The sequence below is a fragment of the Meleagris gallopavo genome, chromosome 30, assembly GCF_000146605.3.
Source record: "Meleagris gallopavo isolate NT-WF06-2002-E0010 breed Aviagen turkey brand Nicholas breeding stock chromosome 30, Turkey_5.1, whole genome shotgun sequence".
NCBI lineage: Eukaryota > Metazoa > Chordata > Aves > Galliformes > Phasianidae > Meleagris > Meleagris gallopavo.
Genome location: NC_015040.2, coordinates 2,651,673 through 2,677,320, shown reverse-complemented (window position 1 = coordinate 2,677,320; position 25,648 = coordinate 2,651,673). Strand labels below are relative to the sequence as shown.

At 50.3% G+C, this 25,648-nt stretch overlaps 1 protein-coding gene across 5 annotated transcripts; it reads left to right on the top strand.

Annotated features, from left to right (window-relative positions):
• The first annotated feature begins 710 nt into the window (after positions 1 to 710).
• Positions 711 to 25,628, top strand: SH3GL1 (SH3 domain containing GRB2 like 1, endophilin A2). Of its 5 annotated transcripts, none has more exons than XM_031557135.1 (10): positions 711 to 993; positions 17,784 to 17,852; positions 17,964 to 18,036; positions 18,778 to 18,921; positions 20,747 to 20,880; positions 21,702 to 21,860; positions 22,222 to 22,325; positions 23,254 to 23,378; positions 23,854 to 23,907; positions 25,238 to 25,434. In XM_031557135.1, exons 1-10 carry the CDS (start codon positions 949 to 951, stop codon positions 25,432 to 25,434), a joined length of 1,104 nt encoding a protein of 367 aa, XP_031412995.1. In that variant the 5' UTR covers positions 711 to 948. The 5 variants fall into 5 exon arrangements, with proteins under 5 accessions (XP_031412995.1, XP_031412994.1, XP_010723254.1 ...); XM_031557134.1 differs by having other exon boundaries at positions 712 to 993; positions 23,851 to 23,907; positions 25,238 to 25,628; XM_019610066.2 differs by lacking the exon at positions 711 to 993 and adding an exon at positions 10,822 to 10,844 and having other exon boundaries at positions 23,851 to 23,907; positions 25,238 to 25,628.
• The last annotated feature ends 20 nt before the right edge of the window (positions 25,629 to 25,648 follow it).

Here is a 25,648-nt window from a genome sequence, read left to right as displayed (position 1 = left end):
CTCGTATTTGGCGGGAGCCGGGACGACCCCGCGCCTGTCCGCACTGATTGGCGGAGTGCGCCCACGTGACGCGCCCTTCCGCCCGCCCTGCCTCCGCCCGCGTCTCGCGAGGAGCCTGTGCGAGAGGCTCGACGCCGGCCCCGCCCCTACATCCGCATTGGTCAGAGCGAAGAGGAGAGCTGATTGGCGGTCACAATTGTCACTCTCGCTCGCTGGAAGCGCTGATTGGATAAAGATGAGGAGGCAGGAGGAGCGTGAAAGGTCCCTCACCCCCGGGCCTGAGGCCGTGTTGCTGTCGGGCGGGAGTGAGGGCGGTGCGGCTCTGTGGAGATCACGGTAGTCTTTCTGCAGTGGTGGGCAGAGGGGCGGGGCCGCCCAGTACATTAGCTCATTGAGTGGACCGAGGCGGTGCGCGAAATGGCGGCCGTGTGGCCAACGAGAGGCCCGGTCAGTAGGCGGCTTTGGCGCGAAGGCTGCTGGGAGTTGTAGTCCGCCTGTGGCCAAGGGATGCTGGGAGCGGGAGCGTCATTCCAGCAGCTGCATTGCCGACTCCTCTTTTCCCTGAAGTCCCCCCTTTTAGTTCAAAAACCGTTCCTCCTCGTCCTGTCACTACCTACCCGTGTACCAAGTCGCTCTCCCTCCTTTTTATGAGCCGCCTTCAGCTACAGGAAGGCCGCAACGATCTTTTTCTCTCCTCCAGGCCGAACACCCCCCGCTCTCTCCGCCTCTCCCTCCTATAACAGCAGTGGCGCTCCGCCAGGCCGCTAGGGGGCGCTGTGATCCCGCTTTGGGCGGGGCGGGCCGGGCGCTTCCTGGCGGTGGCGACTCGGCGGAAACGGCGGCGTTGGCAGCGGGCGGAGCGGGTCTGCGGGTGGGCTCCGTGTTTGCCGAGTGTCACCTCGGCGTCCCGCCGCCCGCTGCGTGTCCCCGGTCGGCACAGGAGGCAGCATGTCGGTGGCGGGGCTGAAGAAGCAGTTCTACAAAGCGAGCCAGGTGAGGCACCGCGATCCGCGCCTTCCCTTAGCCACTGCTCTCCGTCCGCTCTCGGTGCTCCCGGAGATCCGTTCCTACCCTCCCTACCGACCTCCCCGCTCTCCGGAAGATGGCGGTTCCGCTGTTCCCATCCGGTAGCCCCGTGCCAGCGAGCCGAGCTCCCGTTGCGCCCCGCTGTTCCGCCCTCGGACACCCCAGGTCCCCCGTGTCTCCCCCTCCCCCCGGTCTGTGCTGCTTTCCCATCCCGTTACCGGCACCCGTCCCTTGGCAGGAGCCTCTTCCCTTCACACAGACCCGTTGTGGGCAACATTGCCATCCCTGCTATGGGAATCCTTGGACTGATCCCACATTGCTGTGGTAATGGGTCACAGCACCCCTGGTTCAAGCCCAGCATTGCCATCAGGTGCCCTCCCTGCTGTGTTGGATGGAGATGAGGCACTGCTGGAGCTCTGCGTGCCATCGGTGTTGTGGTGACATGAGCACAGCCCTCCATCCAGGCCAGCACAGTGACAGTCACCAAAAGGAACTTGGCTCCAGCATGGCGATGCAGAGATCTGTGCGGCTTCACTGGGAGCTGTGTGGCAAAGAGCTTCCATCCCTGTGCTTTATGGTAATTCCTGGACAGAGGGAGAATCACAGAACGGCCAGGGTTGGAAGGCCAAGGATCACGAAGCTCCAACTCCCCACCACACGCAGGGCCACCAACCTCCACATTTCATACCAGCCCAGGCTGCCCAGGGCCCCATCCAACCTGGCCTTGAACACCTCCAGGGATGGACGGGGCATCCACAGCCTCTCTGGGCAGCTGTTCCAGCACCTCACCACTCTCATAATAAAGAAATTTAGGGATAATAATAATAATAAAAGGATTTTAGGAGCAATGTGTTAAAAGGGAAAGGGAGAGCAGTTGCATAAAATGCAGCCTGCAGCGTGATGTTCGCTACGGACCACTTTCCTGTGGCCTTGGGAAATTCCCAGTGCTGTGCTGGCACTGGGACTGGGGAAGGGTTTTGTGCTCAGCAAGGCAGAAGCACAACTCCCTGTCTGTGTGTGTCAGGACTCTGCCGTCTGGGAAGACTGTCAGAAGAGCAGTTTTTAGTAAACGAAGCCTTTTTGTGCCTCCTACAGTGTTGTTCCTGAAATTAACTCTTGGGATTATTATTTTTTTTTTATGCATTTTTGGAACAAATCTGGATTTAGCAGCGCACCCTTAGGAGCACTGTTCTGGGTCCCCCAATCACTGCTTTTGTGCCCCCGTTTTCAATTTAAGGCAGATCAATTTCCCACAGATCCACCAATGGGCTCTGCTTCCCATGCTCATAGTTTAAACCCTTCTAAGCTCAGTCTGCGCACGCTTGCTACGTGTATGGGTTCCTTTCTTGGCCGTGTTTATGAAAAAGCATTTTGCTTAAACAGCAAAGTAATACATTCCTGAAGTCATTCCCCACCCCTTTTCTTACAACAGGAAAACAAATTTCTGCATCATTATTATTATTTTTTTTTATGACTTCCATGAGTGAAGGCTGTGCTGAAAAAGAAATTGTAGGAAATCTTTACTAGCACAGTGTTGTTGTAGCAGGGCAATTAGAGGTGAAAGCACATCGATGAGTCAGAAGTAACGTGTTTCCAAAGCCTGGAAACATCTTTCTAAAACATCTGATGAAACTTTTCTGGGGGGAATTACTGTAAACTGAAGTGAATTCATATGTGGTCTTTGGTGGGCGTTTTTCTTACGGGTGCCATGTTTTATTTTTTAAAGGAACCAATCTGATTACTCATGGGAAAGTTAAACCCTGTGAGCTCTCTGGTGAGCAGCAGCCCAGTGCCCAAACTTGGAAGCCCACTTATCTGCATGCATGCATGCATGCATGTACTTGTTTTGAGCACTTAGCTCGTGCTCAAGGAATATTGCAGTGGGAGAAAAGGTGTGTGTGTGTGTGGCTGCATCTTGGGTTCTCTTGCAGCTCCTGCTGCTGCAGGGTTTCAGAAGGTGATTAAATCTGAAGAAGCCTTTCTGCTGGTATTTGCAGTATGGTTGCAGAATTGCTTTGCAGGATCTGGAGAAGCACAGTCACAGGGTGGACCCTGCTACTGCCTTCATGGTTCCAGTGGCTGGAACATAAGAAGTCAGCCACACTGCAAAGGTCCTTTGTCTGGAAACGAGAGCGACTGGTTCTAGCTCTGCCCCTTTTCTGTGCTCTCCTCTCCTTTTCATTTTCACCCTTCTTCCCTTTCCCTCCCCTGGTCCCACTCTTCAGCCACTCCTTGGCTGAAGCAGGAGGAGGATTAGCTATTTTTTGGCTCTCTTAAAGGTATTAGATGCTGCCAAAGCCAAACATGTGGAAGATCTTTCCTAAAACGTTGTGTTTCATTCCACGTCTGTTATTAATTGAAGAAGAGCACAGCCAGGGCCGAGGCATGCTGGGCCCTTCAGTCCCAGGTATGGGGATAAAGCTGGGCATCAGCTTCTGCCTCGCACCCATATGCAACAGAGAGCCTACAGAACCCTGCAAAAAGCCATGCTTGCAATGCTGCAGAACGTGGGCCTGTGCATCCAGAACAGGTTTTGCTAGTTCACAGCAAAATGTTCCTCTGGAGACAGGGGGGAAAAAAAAAAAAGACAGAACAAAAATAAAACCAGCCTTTAGAAAGTGTTCTCCTGAGGGGGAGAAGCAACCAAATGCACAGCTTGGAGCTCCAGCAGCACGAGCTGGGTGCTGCATGGGAGGCTGTCATCACTGTGGTCCACTGCTGGCCTTTCAGGTACGCAGGGAGATGCAGAAACCTTCTGGTGCAGAGATGGCTTCACATGCGCTGTTTTCTTTTTCTACAAACCAATTTAAGTCCTCAAGTGGAAGGTTGAATATCTGTAAGGCAGTAATTTGATACACTTTGGTGCATAAGCAGGGCAAAGGAATGTGTCTGTGCTGTTCCTTGGTGAACCGAGTGCCAAGATGAGTGTATGGCAAGTTCCTCGCTGCTGTCATCCAGAACAGCAGTGCTACCCGTGTCAGGTGGGTTATCTGCCACTGAAGGGACAAGCCCTAGGGTGGAGGCACTTCTGCTGTGACGTGGCACTGGTGAACGTGTCCCCTCCCTCTGCCAGATAGCCCTGTCCCCACTGGGGCCTGCCAACTGCTGGCATTCCATGTGTAATGTGCCTTTGCAGAGACATGAAACATGTTCTTGTGTTCCCATCGATCAGCAGTTGCCCTGGTGGCTCAGCACGGAGTTGGATTCAACCCAGGTGGGAGAGTGGCATTGCTTTTTTCGCTCGGCCCTCAGTGTCATTGTCGTGTGGAACAGGATGAGTGTGCTCTGCTCAAACCAAACCCAAACCTCGCTCGTCCTGCTCAGGCTCAGTAACCAGAGCAGCATACGAGTTCTTGTGCTCGCTGTGCCTGAGGAGCTGCTTGCCAGCCACCCTTCTGCTTGCAATCTGTCATGGCTGCACTCGGTGACCACGCCAAAAGCCTCGGTGTGTAGGGCAGCACGGCAGCCTCAGAGCTGTAGGATAACATCCTCTTCCCTTCTCAGGGTGTGCAGAATGAGAACAGAGAGTCCTGGCCCAAGACAAAGACCAGCAGCCTCCCCCTCTGTGTGCAGAAGACAAAAGCTGCTTTCTGACAGGGGAGTGCTAATTAAAACTACCAAGCCCTTAACATACACACTTTTTCCTGAGTTTGATGATTGCTCTCGAGGCTCTTGAAGATATTTTTGAAAACATGAGTGCCTGATCTGAGGGCCTGGGTTGTGCTCTTTGGCCCGTGACAGTCATTTCACTCCAGGAACAAGTGGATCCTACGCCCTGTACATCTGCAGTGTGTGCTCACTGTCCTGAGCAATGGCCGAAAAATCACCTGTGCCTGGTGCTGAGGTGCAGTGGCATCTGCTTAAAGGCCTGAGACATGAGCCTGGCCCAGACACACTGCACAGGGACTACGTGGGGACCAGGAGAGGGATGGCGTTGCTCTTTTGTTGTCTTTCTTCCTCTTGTCTAATCCAGAGAGAGATTTCCTTTATGAAGCTCTTTCTGTTGTGGCTTTGTGCTGTAGTTTTGGATGTTCTTCCCTCTCGTTTCCCACATTATACCTTTTAACAGTTCCCCCCCCCTTTTTTTCTTTTTTTTTTTTAAGTTAAACCAGTCCTTCTAGCACTCTTAGGCTTCTCCCCCCAGGCAGGAGATAGCTCTCCACTCATTTCCTTTGCTCTGTTTGCAGCTGGGCACTGGGCTGCTCTGAATGTCACAAATGTGCTGTGCAGTTCAGGATCTCCTGCTGGAAGGGAAATGGGCTGCTCAGCATGCAGGATAACCTTTTACACTGAAAACAAAACCCACAGAGGCCCATTTCCCTGGCCTGTTGGTGCCCAGTCCTGCTGCAGACGTTTTCACTTGCGCCTGCTTGCAGATGGAAGTTGTTCCCACACTGCTAGATGCTTCCACACCTGCAGCTCAAGACAACCATTGCAAGAGCTTCAGCCACTGATAGCAGATGCTGGATGTGAATTGTAGGGCTAAGAACAGTGGTGTCAGGACAGTGGTGTCCCCAGTGCTGATGTGCTGCAGCTTCATGGACATAGGATGGTGCCACAGTGGGCACAGAACCTCAAGACAAGCCAGGCTGTGCACTGGCATGCAAATGTCATACTGGCTTTTAGTGAATCCTTCAGAAAGAGGATGACAATGGACCTCAGAGGGAGATGTGAGGAGCACAAAGAGGCCTGGTGAGTAGGGTACTCTCTGGATTTGCCCTGCTGGGACACGAGGTGCACAACCAGCACGGAGACACTGGTGCTTTGCCTTGAAGCTCCTAGAGGTCAATTCAGCTTGGGGCTGAATGAAATTCATCTAGCAGCTGCCTTCAGTTCTGACAGTGTGTATAGCAGCATCTCCTTTGCTCCTGTTTTGAAGCTGGAAGAACAAATCCTCCAGTTTTCTCCTCCAGGTCTCCCTGTGAGGCTGGCACAACAAGGCAGTGCTGCTGGGTTGAACCTTGATGACAAAGGCAGGCTGAGATGCAATGTCCAAGTGCCTTATCTGAAAATATGACCTTGAACCAGCAAGTTGAGGGATTTGCCATGTCCTGCCAGCCTTATCTTCCCTCCCATGGCACTCAGGCTTTCCTCTATTAGTATTAACCCAGGCTGGAGTCCCCTGCAGCCTCCCAAGTTTGTCATTCAGTATTCATCTGCTCCTGAGTCACAGGGCTGAGAAAAGGAGGATTTGCTCAAGCACAATGTGATCCTGGGTGCTCAAAGTGCCAGCCAGCAATGTCAGAGAGCAAACTGTGTTCTGCAGCCAGCCAGAGTGCTGCTGTCATCCTCACCCAGCGTGCTGGAGCCCTCAGCTTTCTGTGCCATTGGAGCCCAGTGTCTCATTGATACCTGTGTGCCAGTCCATGTAGGCAGGTGCAGATGTGGAGCAGAATGCAGGTACTCTGCTCTCAGCAAACCTCAGAGTGAATGGGATTCAGGGACCAGGGGTGCCTCTCACTGTAATGACTGAATGCTGGAATAATACCTGCTGCTTCATCTAGCTAAAATGCCCATGTGCAGGATATTTTAATAGTAATTTCCTTCCTTTCTTGCATGATTTGTCATTGATGAAATACTTGGCATGGCAGCATTGTTCTGCTGGTTAATCATTGTCAGAACAGCCCCATGAATACACCAGTTTTCAGCTTTTCTCACTGTTGTCCAGCCTGTCTGGAGGTGCAAGTAGGGGATGGTTCACATCTTTGTGTCAGTTCTGTTGACTTGGCTTTTCTCATCCTTTTAGCCTTGCTTTGACAACTTTTAGGCTCCCATCGTAATTAAAGCTCTGGTTCTTGAAAGGCAAAGACAAAAAGCAGAGGTGGAAAGGTCTGGCTTCCCCATACTCTGCTCACTGTGCTTCCCTCCTCATTTCTCATGTTAAACAGAGCACTGTTATCCCATGTTTACAGCTGGGGAATCTGGGACACGGGGAGGATGCATGATTCAGAGCTGTGGGGGAATCGTGTGGCACCAGGAATGCTGATGCCTCATTGTCATCTCGCCCTGTCTAAAATTACCTATTTGTCTAACTGTTCTAACGGGTTAATTTGAGGGTGAAGTATTGAAAGTGTAAGACAGAGCTGAGGGGGGGGTGTTGCTGGAAGCAGTGGAAGGAAATCCTTCCTCCTGCTTCGCCCTGCCAACACTTTCCTCCTGGGAAAGAGCAAAACGGGGATGAGATCAGGCAGACTGCTCTGTAAAAGCTGACTTATTCCTTTAGCACATTTGTTGTTCCTTCTCTCCCCCATTCCTCTATACTCCAGCACCTTTTGCCAAGACTTGCAGCCCTATCCAGCCTCTGGCAGACCCGGAGGGACGTGGACCCATAGCATGGAAGTGCTGCTGCAGGAGTGGAGCAATTTGCCTCGCTTGAGATGCAGGAACACTCACGTAAAAATGAATCAAAGCTGCAGGCTCAGTGTGCCTGGGGGGGGCTGTGGCCTCTTTTGCAGAAGCTGGTGTTGGCTGAAGGGAAGAGGTTCTGTCTGTGCCCCTCTGAGCAGATGTCCACGTTCACAAGTAGGTTTGTTAGGGGGCTGGGAAGTGTTGAACACTGTCCTCACCTGCACCTTTCCACAGTCCCTGAGTCTCATGGCAACTTCTGCTTCATCCACCTGAGACGTACAGTGAGTTCCTACAGGGAGCCAAGAGGCTTGGATGAAGAATGCAGTGTGAAAAGGTCTTCTGTGCTCTGTCAGGAGTGGAATGTGAGGGGGTTATTGCAAGACCTGAGCCTGCTGCACTGTGTCACTGCAGCCCATGTTGCTGTATTCCCAGGGAAGGCTGCTGGCGTGTGCCACTGCCAAACAAGATGCCAAACTACTGGGAGAAAAGAACAAAAAACCTCCACCCAGAAATCCATCCAAAGTAAATCCATAATTCAGAAGGTCTTGGGTTTGTAACATCAGCTAGCCTCATGGAAAAGCAGTGATGCATCTGGACGTTAATGCTGTTTCATAAGAGCCCCATGCAGAGTGCTGTGCTGTCAGCCTCTTTGCTTGTTGGTCAAATCCTGAGTGTGAGTGAGGAAGTTGGGGCCCAAAGCTGAAGCACACAGGGAGTTGCTCTGCTCTTGCTTGTCTGCAGTGTGGCTTTCATGTCGTTCTGCAGATCTGCTCCCTGCTGAGCTCTGTCCCCTCGCTGTCATGCTGCTTCCCTGGCCCTGAGCTGGGGGCAGGTGAGTGACATCTGTGCAGAGCTGGAGCAGAAGAGGAAGGACCCGTGCTCTTCAGGCTACAGCTGCCATGCAGCATCACTTTACTTCTCTTTTAGTGAGTGTCTGTGTGACATGGCTTAGTGCAAGTTTCACACACACCCCTTGGCCTCCCCCTGTATAAAAGTTATATATATATATATATATAATTTTTTTTCAGAAAGAAAGGTTTCCTCTTCCACCTGCCCCCACCCATCCCTTTAAACTGCAACCCCATCACTTTCATGTTCCTGTTGACAGGAAGCAGCCGTGCTGGGAGGCTGGGGCTTTGTGGCAGCAGCCATCCAGGCTGGAGCTGTAAGCAAGCAGCTCCCTGGATCCCCTCCAGCAGCAGCATGGCTTCCACCTGGGGCTGAGGGTCAGGACCTGCCCTGCTGCTCCTCCTGGTGAGTGCAGAGAACACAGCCCATGCCACGTTCATCCCAGCCTGTGCCACTGGCTTCATCACCAGTACCTAATAGTGCAGGTGGGATTCGCTTCCCAAGCCACTGGGGTCTGAGAATCTTCCTGTCTCACTTGTTAATGAAGTTCAGAGCATTGTCACTAATGAGCTTGTGCTTCTGCTCGGAAAAATTAAGTTAAGCGCATCTCCGTAATGTAATTCTGTCTTTCAGACAGAAGGTAAAGTTTGTGTCGTGATTAAAGCTTTAAAGGGCTTTTTCTAATTGAGAAAATACTTCATAATTCATCCCAGAACTTAAAACCAAGCTGTATGTGCTTGCTGGGCCAGACTTTATCTGGCTATTATAACATATTAGGCACTTTCTTGACCAGATTTGTGTTGATTTATCGGACTAGCTATATTTAACATTATTCTTATCACCTTCATAATGAAAAAGCAGAAAAACTGTGAATAATTACCCACCCACAAAGCGAATCTACTGAGTAAGGAGGTGCTGCCCTTACCAGAAGGATTTTTTCCCTAATCTTCACTGTGTAGCAAAGTGGTGAAGCATTTAGCAAGCACTACATTTGGTGCTGACGTGAGGCTGCACACATGCTTTTGTTGGGCATTGAACAGGCACAAATCTTCAGCACCAGATGTTGCTGGAGCCGTTCTCATACGTAGCAAAGCTCCTAATTGCATTGGATGCATTTCCAAGAGCAGGGGAATCTGCTTTCTGTGCTTAAACGGGGTAATGCAATAGGGGCTTCTGATACACCTGTTTCTCTGCCTTCGAGGCAGAAAGGCTGAAGTGATGCATTGAGAGTGTAATCTGCAGAGTGAAAGCAAACTGCAGGAGCCTGACCTGGCTCTGCTGGCTCCCCGCAGCCTTACAGATGTCACTCCCCCTCTCCTTTTCCTTAGGATGCTGTGCTGGGGTGTGATAACCACTAAGCCTTTCCTAGTATTCACGTTAACAAAGGAAAACGTGTGTGTATGATTTTCTGAATTATTTCTCTCCCACTTTGATGTTTGTGGACACTGTGATAGCTGTAGCTCTCGTTTGGCCAACGCAGCCTGTGTTAAGGAGGGGACGTGAGCAGTGCTCTGTCCTCCTCTGCTCCCCTTACAATTAGGAAGCGGGATCACTGCCTTCCCTTTTACAGATCTGAGCTGCTGCTGAAGTCCTTTCACTGCCCTTTTTGGATCTGGTCTGTCCATGAGCCTGTCTGCTGACTCGCCTCCCAGTCCTCATTAACACAGTCTCCATCTGAACCTGCACACGGGTGTCTAAACCCCCTTACCTAATTGCTCAGTGTGTCCCATCAGCAGGGCTTGGGCTCCTCCATCACACTGCATCTGACCAGCTCTGTAGCCCCATTCCCAGCCCTGTGACATTCTTTGGGCTCTGCTGTACTGGAGCTTTTGCTTGATGATACCATTCACTGCCCTGTGCCCTGGGGTGGTATTTTACTTGTGTCTCAGTTTTCAATGGAGCAGAAATCCTGTCTACTTCTTGAGAGCCCTTCTTGCAAGCTGCCTCATGCTTGCTGTGTTTGGGACCTCCAGGTGTCATAAACATTTTTTTCCATTGCTTTTCATGATATCCTGAAATCCCTGGCAGCAGCACAGACAGGCTGCTGGTTGCTCTGCTTCAGCGTCATCAGGACTTTGCTGCTGTCTCACAAAAGAGGCAAAAAGCAAACTCCAGGAGGCCCTTCAGCACTTTGTACTTTTCTGCCCTGTGTACTGTGCAGCTCCAAGTGTCAAATGGCAGCAGCTCGTCTTTTCCCCTGCGTCAGAGGTCTGGTGGAGCTGCTGGGAAGTGATTGCTCAGCAACTTCAGAAAAGTCAGGCAGTGATTAACAAAGGCTCTTGGAGATAGGATGTGGGGAGGTTGGGCAGGAAATCTGAATGCAAGGCAAATATTCCCCATTTCCCCTCAGTTTTACTGTAGTTCTGCAGCCGTGGCAGGTGGGCGAGGAGATGGGCACTGCCAGTCGCACAGGGGAGAACTGCTGCTGCTTCTTCCCTGTGGTTTTGTTTTCACTTGTTTGCTTGACCCAGTTTTTTTAATTCTAGCTGAGTAGAAATGTGATGTCTCATTTGGTATAAAGCATGTGAGAAGTAGCTAATAACAGGAGAAAATGTGATGCAAGGCCTCGTTGCTGACTGTTGGGAGGTGCCTGCTTTCATGTGGTGAGCCTGTGGCAGGAGGTAAGGACTGAAACTTCTCCTCTCTGGTGCCAGTCTGTGCTCGGGGCAGCAGCGTGCCCCTTCTACAAGCTAGGACTCAAACGCTGTCATCCAGCTACAGAAAATGAAAGGATGAATTCCCCGAACAAATGGGCAGTGTCTGCATTGCACTGGCCTTAGCTCTGCGAGTGAGACCTGCTGGCTCCTGCTTAAGTTACGTTTTCTAATTCATGCTGTCCTCATTCCTCTGAGCCCATCTGCTGGATGGAGATGAGTCATTCGATAATGCTTTGAGTAGGTGATTTGACAGGTGGCTCCCTAGAAAGCTGTCTTTGCATATGACAGCTTTTTCTTTGCAGTTCCTATATGATAAGATTACAACCTGAGGTCACTTTGAAGGTATTTTGCCAGGGAAGGGAAGGGAAGGGAAGGGAAGGGAAGGGAAGGGAAGCAGGCAGCAGGAGCACCTCTGTGTGTGTTTGCACAGGTTCATTGATGGTGCTTGGTCTCAGGAGGGAGTAGCTCTTCCTGTAAAAGAAAGGAGCGGTAAAGGCAAGAAAGCTCAGCAGAAGATTGAGGGCTGGATACCAGAGTGAAAACACTTATGTGAGTAGGGAGACGGGATGAGGTGAGTGGCAGGTGGTACTGTCAGGTCCGTATGCCCAGAGAAGTGAGATGAATAGCAGGACTGATGTTAGGAGCCAGCAGCAGTGTCTCACATGGAGGGGCAGGGAGGTGAGAGCTTCTGCTGTTTGCCTTCCTCTGATCTGCCTTTCTGCAGCCAAACCGAGTGTGAGAAAAGGTAGGGCAGTGTCTGTCGAGTCATATCCCGCTTCTGCTTATGGTTCTGCTGCTAACCTGTTCTTGACAGTAGGCAAATCACTTCCTCTCATTCTCTTTCCTCTTTTCTGCTTAGAGTGATGACTTTTGGGTGAGGAAGTCCGGCAGATGTGATGGAGCTGTGCCAGGACCTACAGAACCACTGTGGGGACTCTCTGCATCCTTTGGCTGCTCAGAGCATGGAGGCTTGCTAGGGAATGTGCCTTCCTCCTTGTTGCAAGATGATAATTGTTCATCCCTTATCCCACAGAATAACACTTCTGTCTGTTTCCTTCTCTTTAAAGTAGGTCAGAAGCTGCCCAGATTAGGATGCACTTTGCTGTGGGTGTGCTGATCACTGGGTAAACTGGGATGTCTGCTACCTCTCTGCAGCGTCATTCCTTAAGAAAGGATGCCTTATGTTTTCTAAGAAAGAGTTTGAAAGCCTCTGAGGAGGCAGAATGTGATCGAGGATAAGAAGCAAACACGAACAGACAGATGCCAGAAAGAACTGCAGGCTGACTCAGGTGGAAAGGTGTGTTTGCAGTGCCAGTGCTCCCAGTGGGCTGCTGCTGCCCTCCTGGCCCACAGCTGAGGATGCAGTGAGCAGTAAGAAACAGGGATGGAGGAGAAGTGGTGTCTGCTGTTGGATGAACACCTTCCCAAGGATCGTGGTGGGAAGGTGACAATTGTCATGAGACCTTAGAGACAGCACGGGTACTTTGTAGGTGCTGGAGGTTTGTTGGTGTGTTTCAGGAATAGCTTTTGGGGTTCTCCAGCCCTGCTGCTGACAGACCCCACAGCAGGAGAGTGCAGCACCGTGGTTGAGGGATTAGACCCACGTGCTGCCCAACTGTTCTAAATATACATGCAGCAGCAGCGAGCTGTGTTGGCTGCATGGAGCTGTGAGCACCCCGCTGCCTCCTCCTTTGTGATGATGAAGCTACTAGTGAAGACAACCAAAAATTACACTTAATTCCAGGGAGCTGTGCCTTACTGAGCTATTGCAGTGGCTTTATTTAGCTCCCACGGGCACAGCTCACAGCAACGTGCTGTTGTGCACTACTGAAACTGCTCACCAGCAATCCCAGCACTTACAGCTGTGTTTTCCTTAACTACATCTCTCTACCAGGATTTTGTGTTGCACTAAAGCCCTGCTCATCTGGGATTCAAAACACGTGCGGCACCTTTTTAGTTAGTTTGTGGGCTGTTTTCTTTTTTTTTTTTCCTTTCCCACTGAACTTGCTCTTTTTTAATGTAGGCAACCGGGGCAGAGCTGCTCGTCTGTTTGCTCGTCTGTGGTTTTTATTTCTCAAAAGGGCACTTTCTGCTGAGGCATGACGCAGGGAGGGGTGAGAAGGCTTTGGCACGTCAGTATTGGGAAGGATAATGTTTTCATTACAGTGTGGGCAACTGCTTTGAATGCACTGATTGCGTATGTTTGATATGTTATAAATAGCACTGGCTGTTTGCTAAGGGGAAAAAATGCAAGTTTTAAAAGTAAAAACAGGTTTTGTTCACTCTTGATGCGCTGCGCTTGTTCGAGGAAGTTACATCCTACAGTTGACTACCTTAATTTGCCAACTGAAAATACTTGAAAGTTGAAGAGCAGTGTGTCAGACTGGGATATGTGAAGTCCCTGTGGAAAAGCTCCTTGTTGGCATAGCACTGATTTCAGGCTCCTGCATCCACAGGCTGGGCAGCCAAAGACTTGCTCACCTTTAGGGCCAGTGCTGCACATCTGCCCTCTGCTGGATCTTGAGATGGAGGGGCTTCACCAGCACTCCTCAGCTGCAGAAGGTTTGGATGGTGACATCTTCCCACTTGGTTTTGGCTCTGTTTTCATGTTTGGTGATTGTACTGTACGTTGATTTCCCTTTCTTTCCTACACATCTGTCCTTCCTCCGTCACCAGCGCTGGCTGGGTGTGATGCAGCAAGGCTGCAGTGCAGCACAGCACATCCCATTGCTCTGAGCTGCCACTCGTTGGCTCTGGGAACGTCCAAATCTGCTGCTTGCAAAATATCTCCATGCTTTGTACTCCTAAATACATCCACAGGCACCTGCTGTGGGGAAAGATGCCCTGGGCAACGTGTCACCGTCTCTTTGCAGGAATGTTAAAGGGGTGGTGCTGCAGCCAGCAATAAGGGGAGTGCAGCTTTGGAGTGGGTGTGCCAGGGTCCTACTTAATGCCACTGGGATCTGTTCAGGTTTCAGTGATGGTGTGGGCAGCACCAGATGCCTGCTAGGTCTCTCTGATTCATCGGGTTTATGTAAGGGTGCACCTAATGATGAGAGCATTGTCGGATTGTTTGTTATTTACCACGAGTTCATCCTGGGGTTGAAGAGCAGTTGTGTAGGTTGAATGAAGGAGTGGTGGGTTTGGAGGGGGCTGGTCAGGATGAGGAGGGATGTGTGGATTTTGTGTTGTGTCTGGAGAGACTGTGCAGCCCTCCCTCATCCCTGGGGTTATGTTTCACTCTGCTATAAGAGAAGCCCCTTTCCATCCTGTCTTATCCTTCAGCATACACAGCTCATTCCTTCCCCTCCCTGTTGCCAAGCTCCTGTTGCAGTAGTTAGCTAACAAAAGGGCTTTCATTTCTGAACATCTTCTACCATGCACAGCCCTTCGGTAGCATTGGAACGCCAAAGGTAAGCGTGATTGAAGCCCCTGCGAGTCGATTCTTGTTAAAATGAAGCTGCAGAATCTGGAAAATACAGTCAGGAGCAAAGAGACAGACGAAGCAGAAGACAAGTGCTGTGCTGTGGAGGTGTTTGCTGGGTGGGATCCATCACTGCACCCTGGCGTAGAACCAGAGCCTCCAACAGGACTGCAATCACCGTACCTCCCTACGCCCTGAGCTCAGGTCTGAGCTATCTGGGCCATATTTTTACTGCCAGCAACCTTTAATTATACACGGGTGTTGCTTCTCAGCTGGACTGTTTTTGCACCGTCTGCTTTGTCCCTTTTTCTCAACCTACAGATTGGTGGTTATAGTGCCAGGTAAACAGCCATCCTGTTTTGAAGCTGTTTTATCTCGCCGATCTGTGACGCCCAACCGTATTGCCTTGTGCTAATATTTGCTCTAGGAAGCACACAGCTTTGGCTGCTGTGCAGTGCAGCTGAGGGCTTTTGCTCTTCCACTGTGTCCTGCTTCTCTCACACTAAGCTGCAGCGCTGTCTCCTGTAGGCTTAACGTTATGCTATATGTTCTGTCCTGGGTTCCAGTCTGTGCCCAGTGCCCCTTGTACTGTCAGTGGGCACCACCAAACAGAGCCTGGCCCCATCCTCCTGGCCCCCTCCCTTTGGATATTGATTGGTACTGATCAGATCCCTTCTCCAGGATGAGCAGGCCTGGGCTAACAGCACGTTGGCCATGTCCCTGGCTCACATCCCTGCTGGCACAGAGTGGAACTTGCTTTAGTTTGTCCTCTTGCCTGACAGATTTGGGACTGTTGGGATGGAGATGGCACACAGTCTCTCCTTCTTTCCTCCTGAGATGAAGCCTCCCAGCTTAATTAGAGCCAGCAGGGAGAAAACCTCAGTCGTATTCGTCCTTCACAGCAGGGCAGTAGCATTTCTTGGATGTCAAAAGGAGGATTAAATTAGTCTGCAAGCGAATTTTCCCCCTCCACATCTCTATGCTCTCTGAGACAGTGTTAAGCCTCCAAAATCACTGTGGTGATCACTGTGTACAACATGGCATGCAGTCCCTGATTACAGCAGAGCTCTCCATCAGAGGCTGCATTTGCAGTTTTCTGGGTTGCAAAATCTGTGGGTGGGTGGAGAAAAGCAGGGATGGAATTACTCCAGTTAATTGTACTCTTCTCAGGTGTATTGCAGAAGAAATTTTCTGGAGGGCTGCTCTGGGCCCCTTTCTGGCCACAAAGGCTGCGTGACGAGCTGTCTTTTGGCATGGAAGCACAGCAGTGGGTGGTGGCAGCTGGGACTGAGTGCCCACGCAGGGTCTGGAAGGCAGAGCAACTGCTTTGTGGTTTATTTTCCCTGCTCCAAAGAGGAATGTGTGCTTCCCCAGCTCAGAGCTGGCAAGCAGAAGTGTGTGCTGGCACCCCAAGCACAGAGCAAGGATCCAAAAAAAGCAAGAGTTCAAGTTTTGGTGGTTTGCCCATCTGCAGGAAGCTCTGCGGTGATAACACCCCTTTGAGCCCCTCTTGCCTCTTGGCACACTGCTGAATCCATAGTCCTGCTCTCCCTGCACTTCCCCTGTCCTTTCAGGTGCTAGAAAAAAGCTGGTGAGGTCAGGAAGGCTGTGCTGCACCCAGAACCTGCATGGACCTTTGTGGGGCTGCACATGCAGGGATGTGTGAAGATCCATCCGGGTATACATCTGAGAATGAAATCCAGAGCTGAGAGCTGGGCTGGGTGAATGAACCTGGAGAGCTCTGACCCATTGCTTTCCCCCAGTGTTTTAATGCCCAGGGGAACCACAGCAATTCTTTTGTGGAATCTGAGGTCCTCTGCTTCCTCAGAAAGAGAAAAAGGCCTTGCCCAGGCAAAGCGAGGCCTTGAAAGGCTGCTGTATTCTTTCTCAGCTCCTTCAAACTCTTGCTCTAAAAGGATATTTTGGCCTTGGGATGATTTATGCTGCTGTTGCTCAGTGCAGAGCTGTCATTCAGAAGAGCTCTGCTCTCTCTAAGCCTCTTTGCTGTAATGTCTGCATGCCTTGAAGCTCTGGGCAGCTGCAGATATCCATCCGACTGAGGCACGAGGAGCATATCAGCCATAGCAGCGCTCAGCCTAGCACCTTGGTTTGCAGCTCCTTAGTTGTTTTTCTTTCCTAGTTTGCAGTCTAGAATTGGGATTTTGCTGAATCCCTGTAGACTTTCCTTTGTTACAGCAGTCATTTGATTTTGGGACTAAGCACTGCCCAGGGAGGGCAGTCGCACGGAGCTTATGGGGTATCTCTAAGTGCATTTGGAACTGGATGCTTGCTTAAAGAGTTTTTTCTCCTTGTCCTTTAGCAACTAAGGAACCACTCTGAGTCCCCACGGGCGCCACAGGAAGAAAGACTTGATAAAATCAAGTATTTGATGTTGAAGTAAACAAACCTGTATTGTTTGTCCAGAGCTGGAGTTTTGACTGCAAGCATGAGGAATCCTGGCAATGGCCTGTGGCAGGCATCAAGAGCTTGGGAAGGCAGCAACCATTTCCTAAACCACTTTTGATGTCTGTAGAGGTAATTTGTTGTGCACAGATCCATTTTGGGGCCTGGCAGTTGCTTGTGGATGCACTGCAAGTAGCTTTGGCTTTTGTTGAGCCCCAGGTGCTGCCACTGGCCTTGCCACATGGGAATGGGGCAGGGCAGGAGATGCTCCTCTCCATTTGAGTTGCATGGAAGGACACTTCTTCAGTTTGGATTTAATAAAGCATTTTGGCACGTGTCTTTCAGCTCAGGAAGGTGAGTGGTGAAGCTTTGGGAAAAAGTCTTTTTTTACACTAAGTGGCATTTTGAAGAAAGCTGATCAGCCCTTTGTGCAGATAGCCAAAAGCAGCCCTGCCTTTCCAGCTGTGTCAAACATCTTGTGTTCGCTTTGTTTTAGAACAGACACGAGAGATACCTTGATAATTGGATTTGAACATTTTCCTGTAGCTTCTGTAAGTCTCTTTATCCTTCTCTTTAAAAAATCTTGAAATACAGAGCCCTGAGCTCTCACCATCTGGATTGCGAGGAGTTGTGGTTGAAGGCTTTGAGTGGTTCTTTCTGAGCTTAGTTCTGTACTGGCTGCTGCAAGCAGAGTATGTTAATTCCCTGTTTACTTGTATTTTGCCTTGTGTGAAATTGAAGCCTCTCTTGAAGTGGAGTTGAGAGACAATGCTGTTGCTCCCTTTTTCCAGAAAGCGTTGGAGTTGGAGCTGTGAGTTATGAGCTTTGTAGCTTCTGCCAGGTGGGGAATATCCTGCCTATGTCTGAAGGCTGAGCTGTGCCTTGGGAGGATAGGGCACGTTTTTATAGTGGGGCAGCATGCTTTGGGCTGTTCCTACTGCCTCCTTTCTTTTGCAGATGCTGTCTGGACCATCCCTCTTCCCTTTCTGTCCCCAGGACTCGATACCTCTCTGCGTGAGGTAGAGTGGACAGCCACTACCATGCCTGATTCTTCCTGCCTTGTTCTTTTTCTGCAGCTGGTCAGCGAAAAGGTTGGAGGGGCAGAAGGGACCAAACTTGACGATGACTTCAAGGAAATGGAAAAAGTGAGTAAGGGATAGGAGAAATCCCTAAAATCACCTGTAAAAGCCTTCTGTGACCTTGCCAAAGCCCTGAGCTGATCTTCACTGCTGCTGGATCATCTTGTTTTCCTACAGAAAGTGGATTTGACCAGCAAGGCAGTTACTGAAGTATTGACCAGAACAATAGAATACCTGCAGCCAAACCCAGGTGAGTGACAGGATCTCTCCTGTCCACTTCCCTCTGCCCCTCAAAGAGGGTAAGAGGGAAAGAGACAGAGAGTGCAGAGAGACCTCAGAGAGAACCTTTATGGCCTTGAGGTGTGCCACCAAGCCCGCATTTGTTACCAGGTATGCTGCCTACCTTTACCAGATGTATGCTGGGCTGTCCTGTACATTTCCTGTGGCTTTGCTAACTGGCTGAGCTTAGTGGGGTCTTCCCCTCGCTCCCAGGTGCTTTGTGATCATGTAGCCCTTTTGACCAGTGATGTGTTTCTGGGCTGTAAGATACTGCTGTTGCTATCAAACAGTGAATAAAACAGACACGTCTTTAACCTTGGATCTAGGAAAGATCTGGAGGGGACCCGTTTTTACCAGGGTGTCCAAAAAAAAAGTCGTCTCTGAGTTGGAAAGGGATGGTTAGCTTTGTAACCATCACCTCTGGAGCCTGCTGTCCTGTGTGTTTCCAGGCAGCTTGCTCAGAGAATGCTCCAGGGACTATGGGAGGGCTGGGGAAACTCCTTTGGCCTTCACCAGTTAGCTGTGGGGATCTATATTTGTTTGCTGTCTTGGAAAAGAAACTTTACTTTTCATAGCAAGTGATATTTCTGGTAGATTATGACAATAGCACTTCTTGGCTTCGGGAGTCACTTAAAAAAAGAGTTGGCAGTGGCCAGCAGCTGCTGGCAAGTCCAAGTAATTACAAACACGGCTGTGGCTGTTTCTGTGCCAGCTTCCAGAGCCAAGCTAACCATGCTGAACACGATGTCGAAGATCCGCGGGCAGGTGAAGAATCCTGGCTACCCACAGTCAGAAGGGCTGCTGGGGGAGAGCATGATCCGCTACGGCAAGGAGCTGGGCGAGGACTCCAACTTCGGTGAGTGCCCCGTGGGGCTGCTCCCTGCAGCAGCGTGCAGATAAGTGCCAAATTTCCAAACCGTGTTCCTCTGGATTGCTGAAGGGCTCTGTGACCCTTTGTATCACTCAGCAGCATGTGCCTCTGGTCCAGGCCAGTAACGAGTGCCAGATCTACAGCAGTCTCAGAGCAAATGCATGGCAGTGGCTGCGCCTCATTTCTTAAACCAAAACCAAGGGCAAAATCCACAGCTCACCGCTGATGTCTGTGCTGTCAACAGCCTCTCTGTACACTGGCCCTTAGAACTCCTGGCCCTTCAGGGAAGGAGAAGCAGAACCCAAGGGTACTGGATCGCAATCAGGTTTAGGTTTAGGTCCAAAACCTTCTAATACTTTTTTTGTTGAATACTGGGATAAGCTTGCATGTGAGAAGTGCTTTTAAACTGAATGTGGTGATGTGGAAACTGGACTGAGCAATATGAGATGCTTTAATATGCAATAGAGCTCTGCAAAGGGGATTCTGGAGCCAAGAAATCTCTTCATGGGGTAACTTCTCATAATCACGAAACAAGCCATGTGTGACTTGCAGGGAGGAAGGGGGTGTGAAGCTTTTTGATGACATTAGTCTTAATCCAGTGAAACATCAGCCTGCCCATGTGACAGAGCCAATACAGTGCACAGCTGTCTGATCGCTTCCAGTGCAGGGAGGAGCTCTTGCTTCAGGAAAATTACAAAGCCCTGGCTACTCTGTGGGAGTGGTGAATTCTCGAGGGTATCTCTGGCTGACTCAGAACTCTGTATCTCTCTTGGCTTGCAGGAAACCAGTATTATTGCAGAGCAAGGGGGAAGGAAGTTTTTAGAAGAACATAGCAAACCTGGCTTCCTTTAATAGCCTCTCTTTACAGAAACACTTAACTTGATAAATTTTTATTTTGACAGGTTATCTAGAGTTAGCACCATTGAAATAATTCTTTTGCAGATACTCTGTTGTATGCTTTTTTCCACCTGGACGGCAGACTGGTGGTTTCACTTTACTCTCCATTTCATTTGCATCAACTCCTGTGCTAATGTAGTGCTGAAACGATTGGTTTGCCAAAGCTGCACAGGAATAATTTAATCTATAAATGGTTTCCATTGGAATAAAAAGCCCAGACTAAAAGTGCTTTTCAGCGAGGCTGTCTGGTTTAACTGTCATCATTAGAGGGAGCTTTAGAAAAGCTAAATAGGTTTCAATAAGCGACTCTGAGTTCTACTTCAGAGAGAGGTGGAAAAAGAGATAAGATTGGCTCGATAGAGGTCCAAAATGAATAGAAGGCTGCAGGTTTGTTGTTGACATCTGGGGAAACTTGAGAGGTTGGTCAAGAGTGCTCTGGGCTTAAAAACCATCTGAACAAAAGGATGGCTTGGCTCAATCAGGCCAAATGTACTCTGCCCCCAGCTTCTGCTGCCAGCAGTGGCCAAGCAAGGTTAAAGTTGTGCTCAGCCAATTAGTAGCTCAGGGACTCCCTGAGTTAACAAAGCTGTTTACAAAATACTTTGCCCTTCCTCTGTGTAGTTTGTAGAGATTGTTCCTTGTTTTCAGAGGAAGAAAATGAAGCACATTGGTGAAGTGTGGAGTTTGCACCAACATGCCGCTGCCTGCTGTCACACCAGTCAGCACTCCCTGTGCTCAGCTCAGAGTTGCTCCACGTAGAAACGTGGAGATTTTTGACGTATGACAGAACTTGCACATGCTGGGTATCATGGCAGAATGGCTCTGCATGCAGCTGCCACAGACTTTGGCTCTGTTTAACTGGCTGGCTTGTTCTCCTCCTCCCTTTCTCTTCCCTTCCTTTTCTCACTCGAAGGCGATGCGCTGCTTGATGCTGGGGAATCTATGAAACGATTGGCTGAAGTGAAGGACTCGCTGGATATTGAAGTCAAACAAAATTTTATTGATCCCCTCCAGAACCTGTGTGACAAAGACCTGAAAGAGATCCAGGTAAATGCCACGGTGTTGTCTCTGCTGTTCATCTCCTTAGATTCTGGCCTGTTCTGGCTATCAGTGCATGTAACCACTTGCTCCATCACAGAGGAAAACAATGTGAACACGCAGAGGTACCACTTCTGTTCCCCTGCACGTGATGTGCATTCTCTCTCCAGATTTCCTAGTATTTCCTCCCCTGCTCAGTGTATTCAGCACCACTGCCACTGCTCCTGTGCAGCTTCTACAGCTGGGTGTGGGTTGGAGTCATTCATTCACTATTCTTTTATGAACATCCCAACATATGTTCTGGGCTGCTTGCTTTTGGTGCTGATTTAAACAGTTCTGACCCTCAGCTGTTACAGGATACAATATTCAGAATCCCAATTCCTGATCTGTAGAGATCCCTGTCACTCACAAGGAGCTCGAAGTAGAGGGCCAGCTCTTCATTTCCCTAAAAACCTTGCATGAGGAACAGACCTGGGCTGCTCACCACATTGTTTTCCTCCAGCTCCCAGCTAGAAAGGGGTGAAACTGTATTTTCATACCATACTTGAGGGTGATTCTTTGGTAAAAAGCACCTACAGCAGTAATGCTTTGCCAAATTGTCTGCTCCTCCATAACATCTCACAGCAGCCCTGACGTGCAGCTCTCTATCCTGTGATGGAACCTGAACAAACATGGGAGCCACAGAAGTGTATGCTCTGAGATCAAGTTTCTGAAACGAATGAGCTTGGCCTGTGACCAGTGCTGCCTTCTCAACACAAAAATTCAGTTGCTCCCAGTCTCTGGTTCTTTCCTCTTTTTTATTTTACTGTTCATAACCGTCTTCTTCCCAGCACCATCTCAAGAAGCTGGAAGGCAGACGCTTGGACTTTGATTACAAAAAGAAACGACAGGGAAAAATCCCTGATGAGGAGCTCCGACAGGCCATGGAGAAGTTTGAAGAGTCCAAGGAAGTAGCAGAGACCAGTATGCACAACCTCCTAGAAACTGATGTAAGTGCATAGAGGGTGCCTGGACTCCTTGCTGCCCCTGGAGTTGAGAGCTGGGGGTGGGTTTTGTGTTTCCACCTGCATGAGGGTGTCACTGGGAGTGAGTTTGGCCAGATAATGCAACACCCTTGGGAAGAATTTGACCAGCTGGGGAAGGGAAGGCTTCAGGGTGGGAGACAGTGTTCTTCATTCTGCTGAGTCTGAGCCAGAGCCTGCTCTCTAGTATCTGAAATCCCAAACCTCATCCTCATTTCCCTGGGGATGCTGTCCCTTGTGCACATTTCCCAGTATAATCTCAGCCCTAGTGGGAGTCTCCTGTCAGCAAGGGAAAGCCAATCATCCTGCCTTGGTTTGATTCTCTCAGATTGAGCAGGTGAGCCAGCTGTCGGCCCTGGTGGATGCTCAGCTGGACTACCACAGGCAGGCAGTGCAGATCCTGGATGAACTTGCAGAAAAGCTCAAACGCAGGTGAGTCTTGGGGGCTTTGGGCACTCCGTTTTCACAGCCGTGAGCTCTCCGTGGCACTTTCCTGTAAATACCTGGCTCCCTGTCTGAATCTGCCCCCTGGTGTTAAAGCCACTTCTTGCAGTCACTGCAGCTTCGGTCCAAACCTCATTCAGATCAGTGATGGGCACATTCTAAAACACAAAACATGTCTGCCCTTGCTTCATGGGCAGTCAGTTTCTGCTGGTTTGAGCAAAGTCTGAATTGGAGTGTGCAGTTCCCAGGGAACTTGATATTGAATTTGGCAGAGAAAGGGTGGATATGCAGTGCACTCTTAATGCCAGTGCCCATAGCTCCTTGCATTTTGGGCCTTGACCAGGAAATATCTTTTAGCCAGACCTGGGATCAAGTAACCGTGCTGCTGGAGCAGATGGATCAGATGTCATGACCTGAATGTGCCTGTCCCCTCCTAGCTTAGTGTCTTTGTGCCGTTAGCTTCAATTGTAGTTAGGGAGCTGAAATTCCTGGTTCCTGCTGCCCTGCTGCTCTACTGTCATAGAAGAAACCACTGAACGGATGCTGTGTCTGGTTGGAATTGAGAAGAACTGGGAGTATCCTACTAATGTGAGCTTTCAAACTGCAGCACGAGTGTCCTCTGCTGGCCTGAAAGCAGTGGTTGCCTGCTTTCAACAACAAAGCCTAGGGGTGTCATCTTCCAAAAGCTGAGCTGTAGGTCTGAGGTGGAGGGAACTGAAACTTGTCCCTCTATGGTTGTAAGGGGTCGGTTATGTTTGCCTTGCCTAGCTGAGGACACACGAGGGGAAGCTTCATGTTCTAGCTCTGGTAGCATCATGCCTTCTCCAAAGCGTTCACACTAACAAGCAAGATGTGCACTGATCTTCTGAGACTCATTTTCACTTTAATTTATCCGCATTTCTTTTGATTCTGCCAGAATGAGGGAAGCCTCCTCACGTCCCAGGCGGGAATACAAGCCCAAACCCAGGGAGACATATGACTTTGGAGAGAGTGACCAATCTAACGGGGGCTTCTCTTGTACTCCCACCCCTAAAGTCTCAGGTAAAGTTGTCCCATGTATGTCAGCGTGCACACAGGTGTCTCTGGAGCAGTGTCGTGGGGATGGAGGGGAACTGCTCTGCTTGAGAATTATGTTTCTGATGTGTTGGATGTGCCTGCACAAGCTGGTGGCTCTGAAAGTGTCTTAATCGTCTCTAGAGTCAGGCTGTTTTCTCCTGAGGCCCAACAGCCTTTGTTTTCTTGACTTTGGATAAGTCCCAGCAGAGCCTCCAGTCTGGGTCACTGACTGATAGCACCCAGTCAGTGACAGCAAGGGCAGAAAGGAAAAATTAAACATCTCTCCCTCCCTGTCTTCCATCACGCTGCATTTGTCCCTCCCTGGTCCCAGCGAGGCAGATGGTTTTCTAACAGCATGCAGGATGCCATGTTTCTCCTAACAGAACCTCCCTTTGGGTCCTGCCTTCCCCTCACTCCAGTTCACCTTGTTTTAAGCATGTCTCTTTTTGTTTGGAAGCAGCTTCCTCCTCTTTCCGATCCGACAAGCCGTCCCGGGCCTCCGTCAGGAGTATCCGTGAGTTTCCTCCCACTGCACTGCATGATGTGTGACCATCTCTCCCCACCCCTCCTTGCTCCTCCTTCCTTGACACTGCTTCTTGAAGCCACTAATACCCCTGTGCTGAGCCACTTTGCCTGGCCAGCAGAACAGCTGAGCTAAACATCACCTCTACTGAGGCCCAAATTAACCCAACCGTGCTATATTGATATTTACCACCCTAAAGCTTTTGCTCACCTGGATGAGTTGTAACAGCAGTCGTCATGCAGGCACATCCTGCTTGAGACCACAAAGATCAGGAGCTCTACCAGGAGATACCAACCACCTCATTCCTGTTACAAGCCACCCAGCCCTGATTTGTCCCACTCCTGCACCTACTGCCTGCTGTCCCCTACCCTGCAGCTGGAAGCTGGGGACAGAGCAGGCGGTGCTTAGGTACATGATGTGGGTTTTGTGGTGTCTGGGCAGCAAGCAGCCTCAGATGGGTTGTGACTTGTGGCAAGTCCCCAGGCTGGGCCCACAGGTTGACTCGAAGGGGCTCATGGGGCTTTCATTGGGGTACAGGGGCAGGCTGAATCTGTGTCTTGGAGGCATCAGAGTGGGGCAAGCAAGGGGCTCATGGTGGTACAGTAATGGGGTAGGAGGGCTTAAGGAGCCTGGAAAGGGTTATATGCTGTGGTTGTGGAACCAGCTTGGTGTTTGGAGAAGTTCTCTCAGAAATGAACCTGCTTGGCTGCTGCTTTTGGTGTTTTCTGAGTTCTCTTCTAATGCTGAACCCTCTCGTGCTGTGGAAGTTTAGCAGTCCAGGTGTGCTGGGCCTCCTATTCTGCCATTCCCCCTGCCCTGTTTGGAAGAGCCCTAGCACAGAGCCATGCCAGGTGCTGAGCAACAGGGAAGGGAATTGGGGCCCTGGAGACTGCAGTGGTCTGCATTAGCTCAGCTTGCTCTCAGTAGGATCTCTACAGCTGCAAAGTTTAGTGCCTGCTCTTCTCCCATTAGATGGGGGGGGGGGCACAGGGAAGGTACAGGGGTTGGGGCTGTGCTCCGGGAGCAAGTTATGAAGGGAAATGTTTGGAACAAGAAGGCAGAGGAGCTAGTGTGCTAAAACCCATCGAAGAGTTCAAACTGAGTTAATGCTTTACCATCCTGGGGGCAAAGCTAACAAACAGTTTCTCCCAGGCAGGGCAGAGCCCCCAGTACTCACTTGTGTCACTGGGGCTGTGTGAGTCCTGGCTCTGACAGACCTGGTTTGGTGTCTGGGACTGGAGTGAGTGGCTGGCTGCCAGCTGTGGGGCTGGGGCAGGACTGTAGGCAGCCGGCTCACCCCTTGCATGCACTCTCCCCACAGCTCACCTGGACCAGCCCTGCTGCAAGGCACTCTACGACTTTGAACCCGAGAACGATGGTGAGCTTGGCTTCAAGGAAGGTGACATCATCACCCTGACCAACCAGATCGATGAAAACTGGTACGAGGGCATGATCAATGGCCAGTCAGGCTTCTTCCCACTCAACTACGTGGAAGTGCTGGTTCCGCTACCTCAGTGAATTGGCATCTCTCCCCGTTCCTCTCCACTCGTGCCCCCTCACAGCGCAGGGCCGAGCCTGCATTCCACGTTTGTCCTGACACGAGCCCTCTAGTGAGGTGGGGAGAGAAGACACGGCCATTTCCTGTATCATCTCGGGGTGAGTTTGCCACCAGGGAACAAGCCAGAAGGGTCAAACAGCCCTATCCTGGAGAATATGTTTTGTCTTTTTTTTT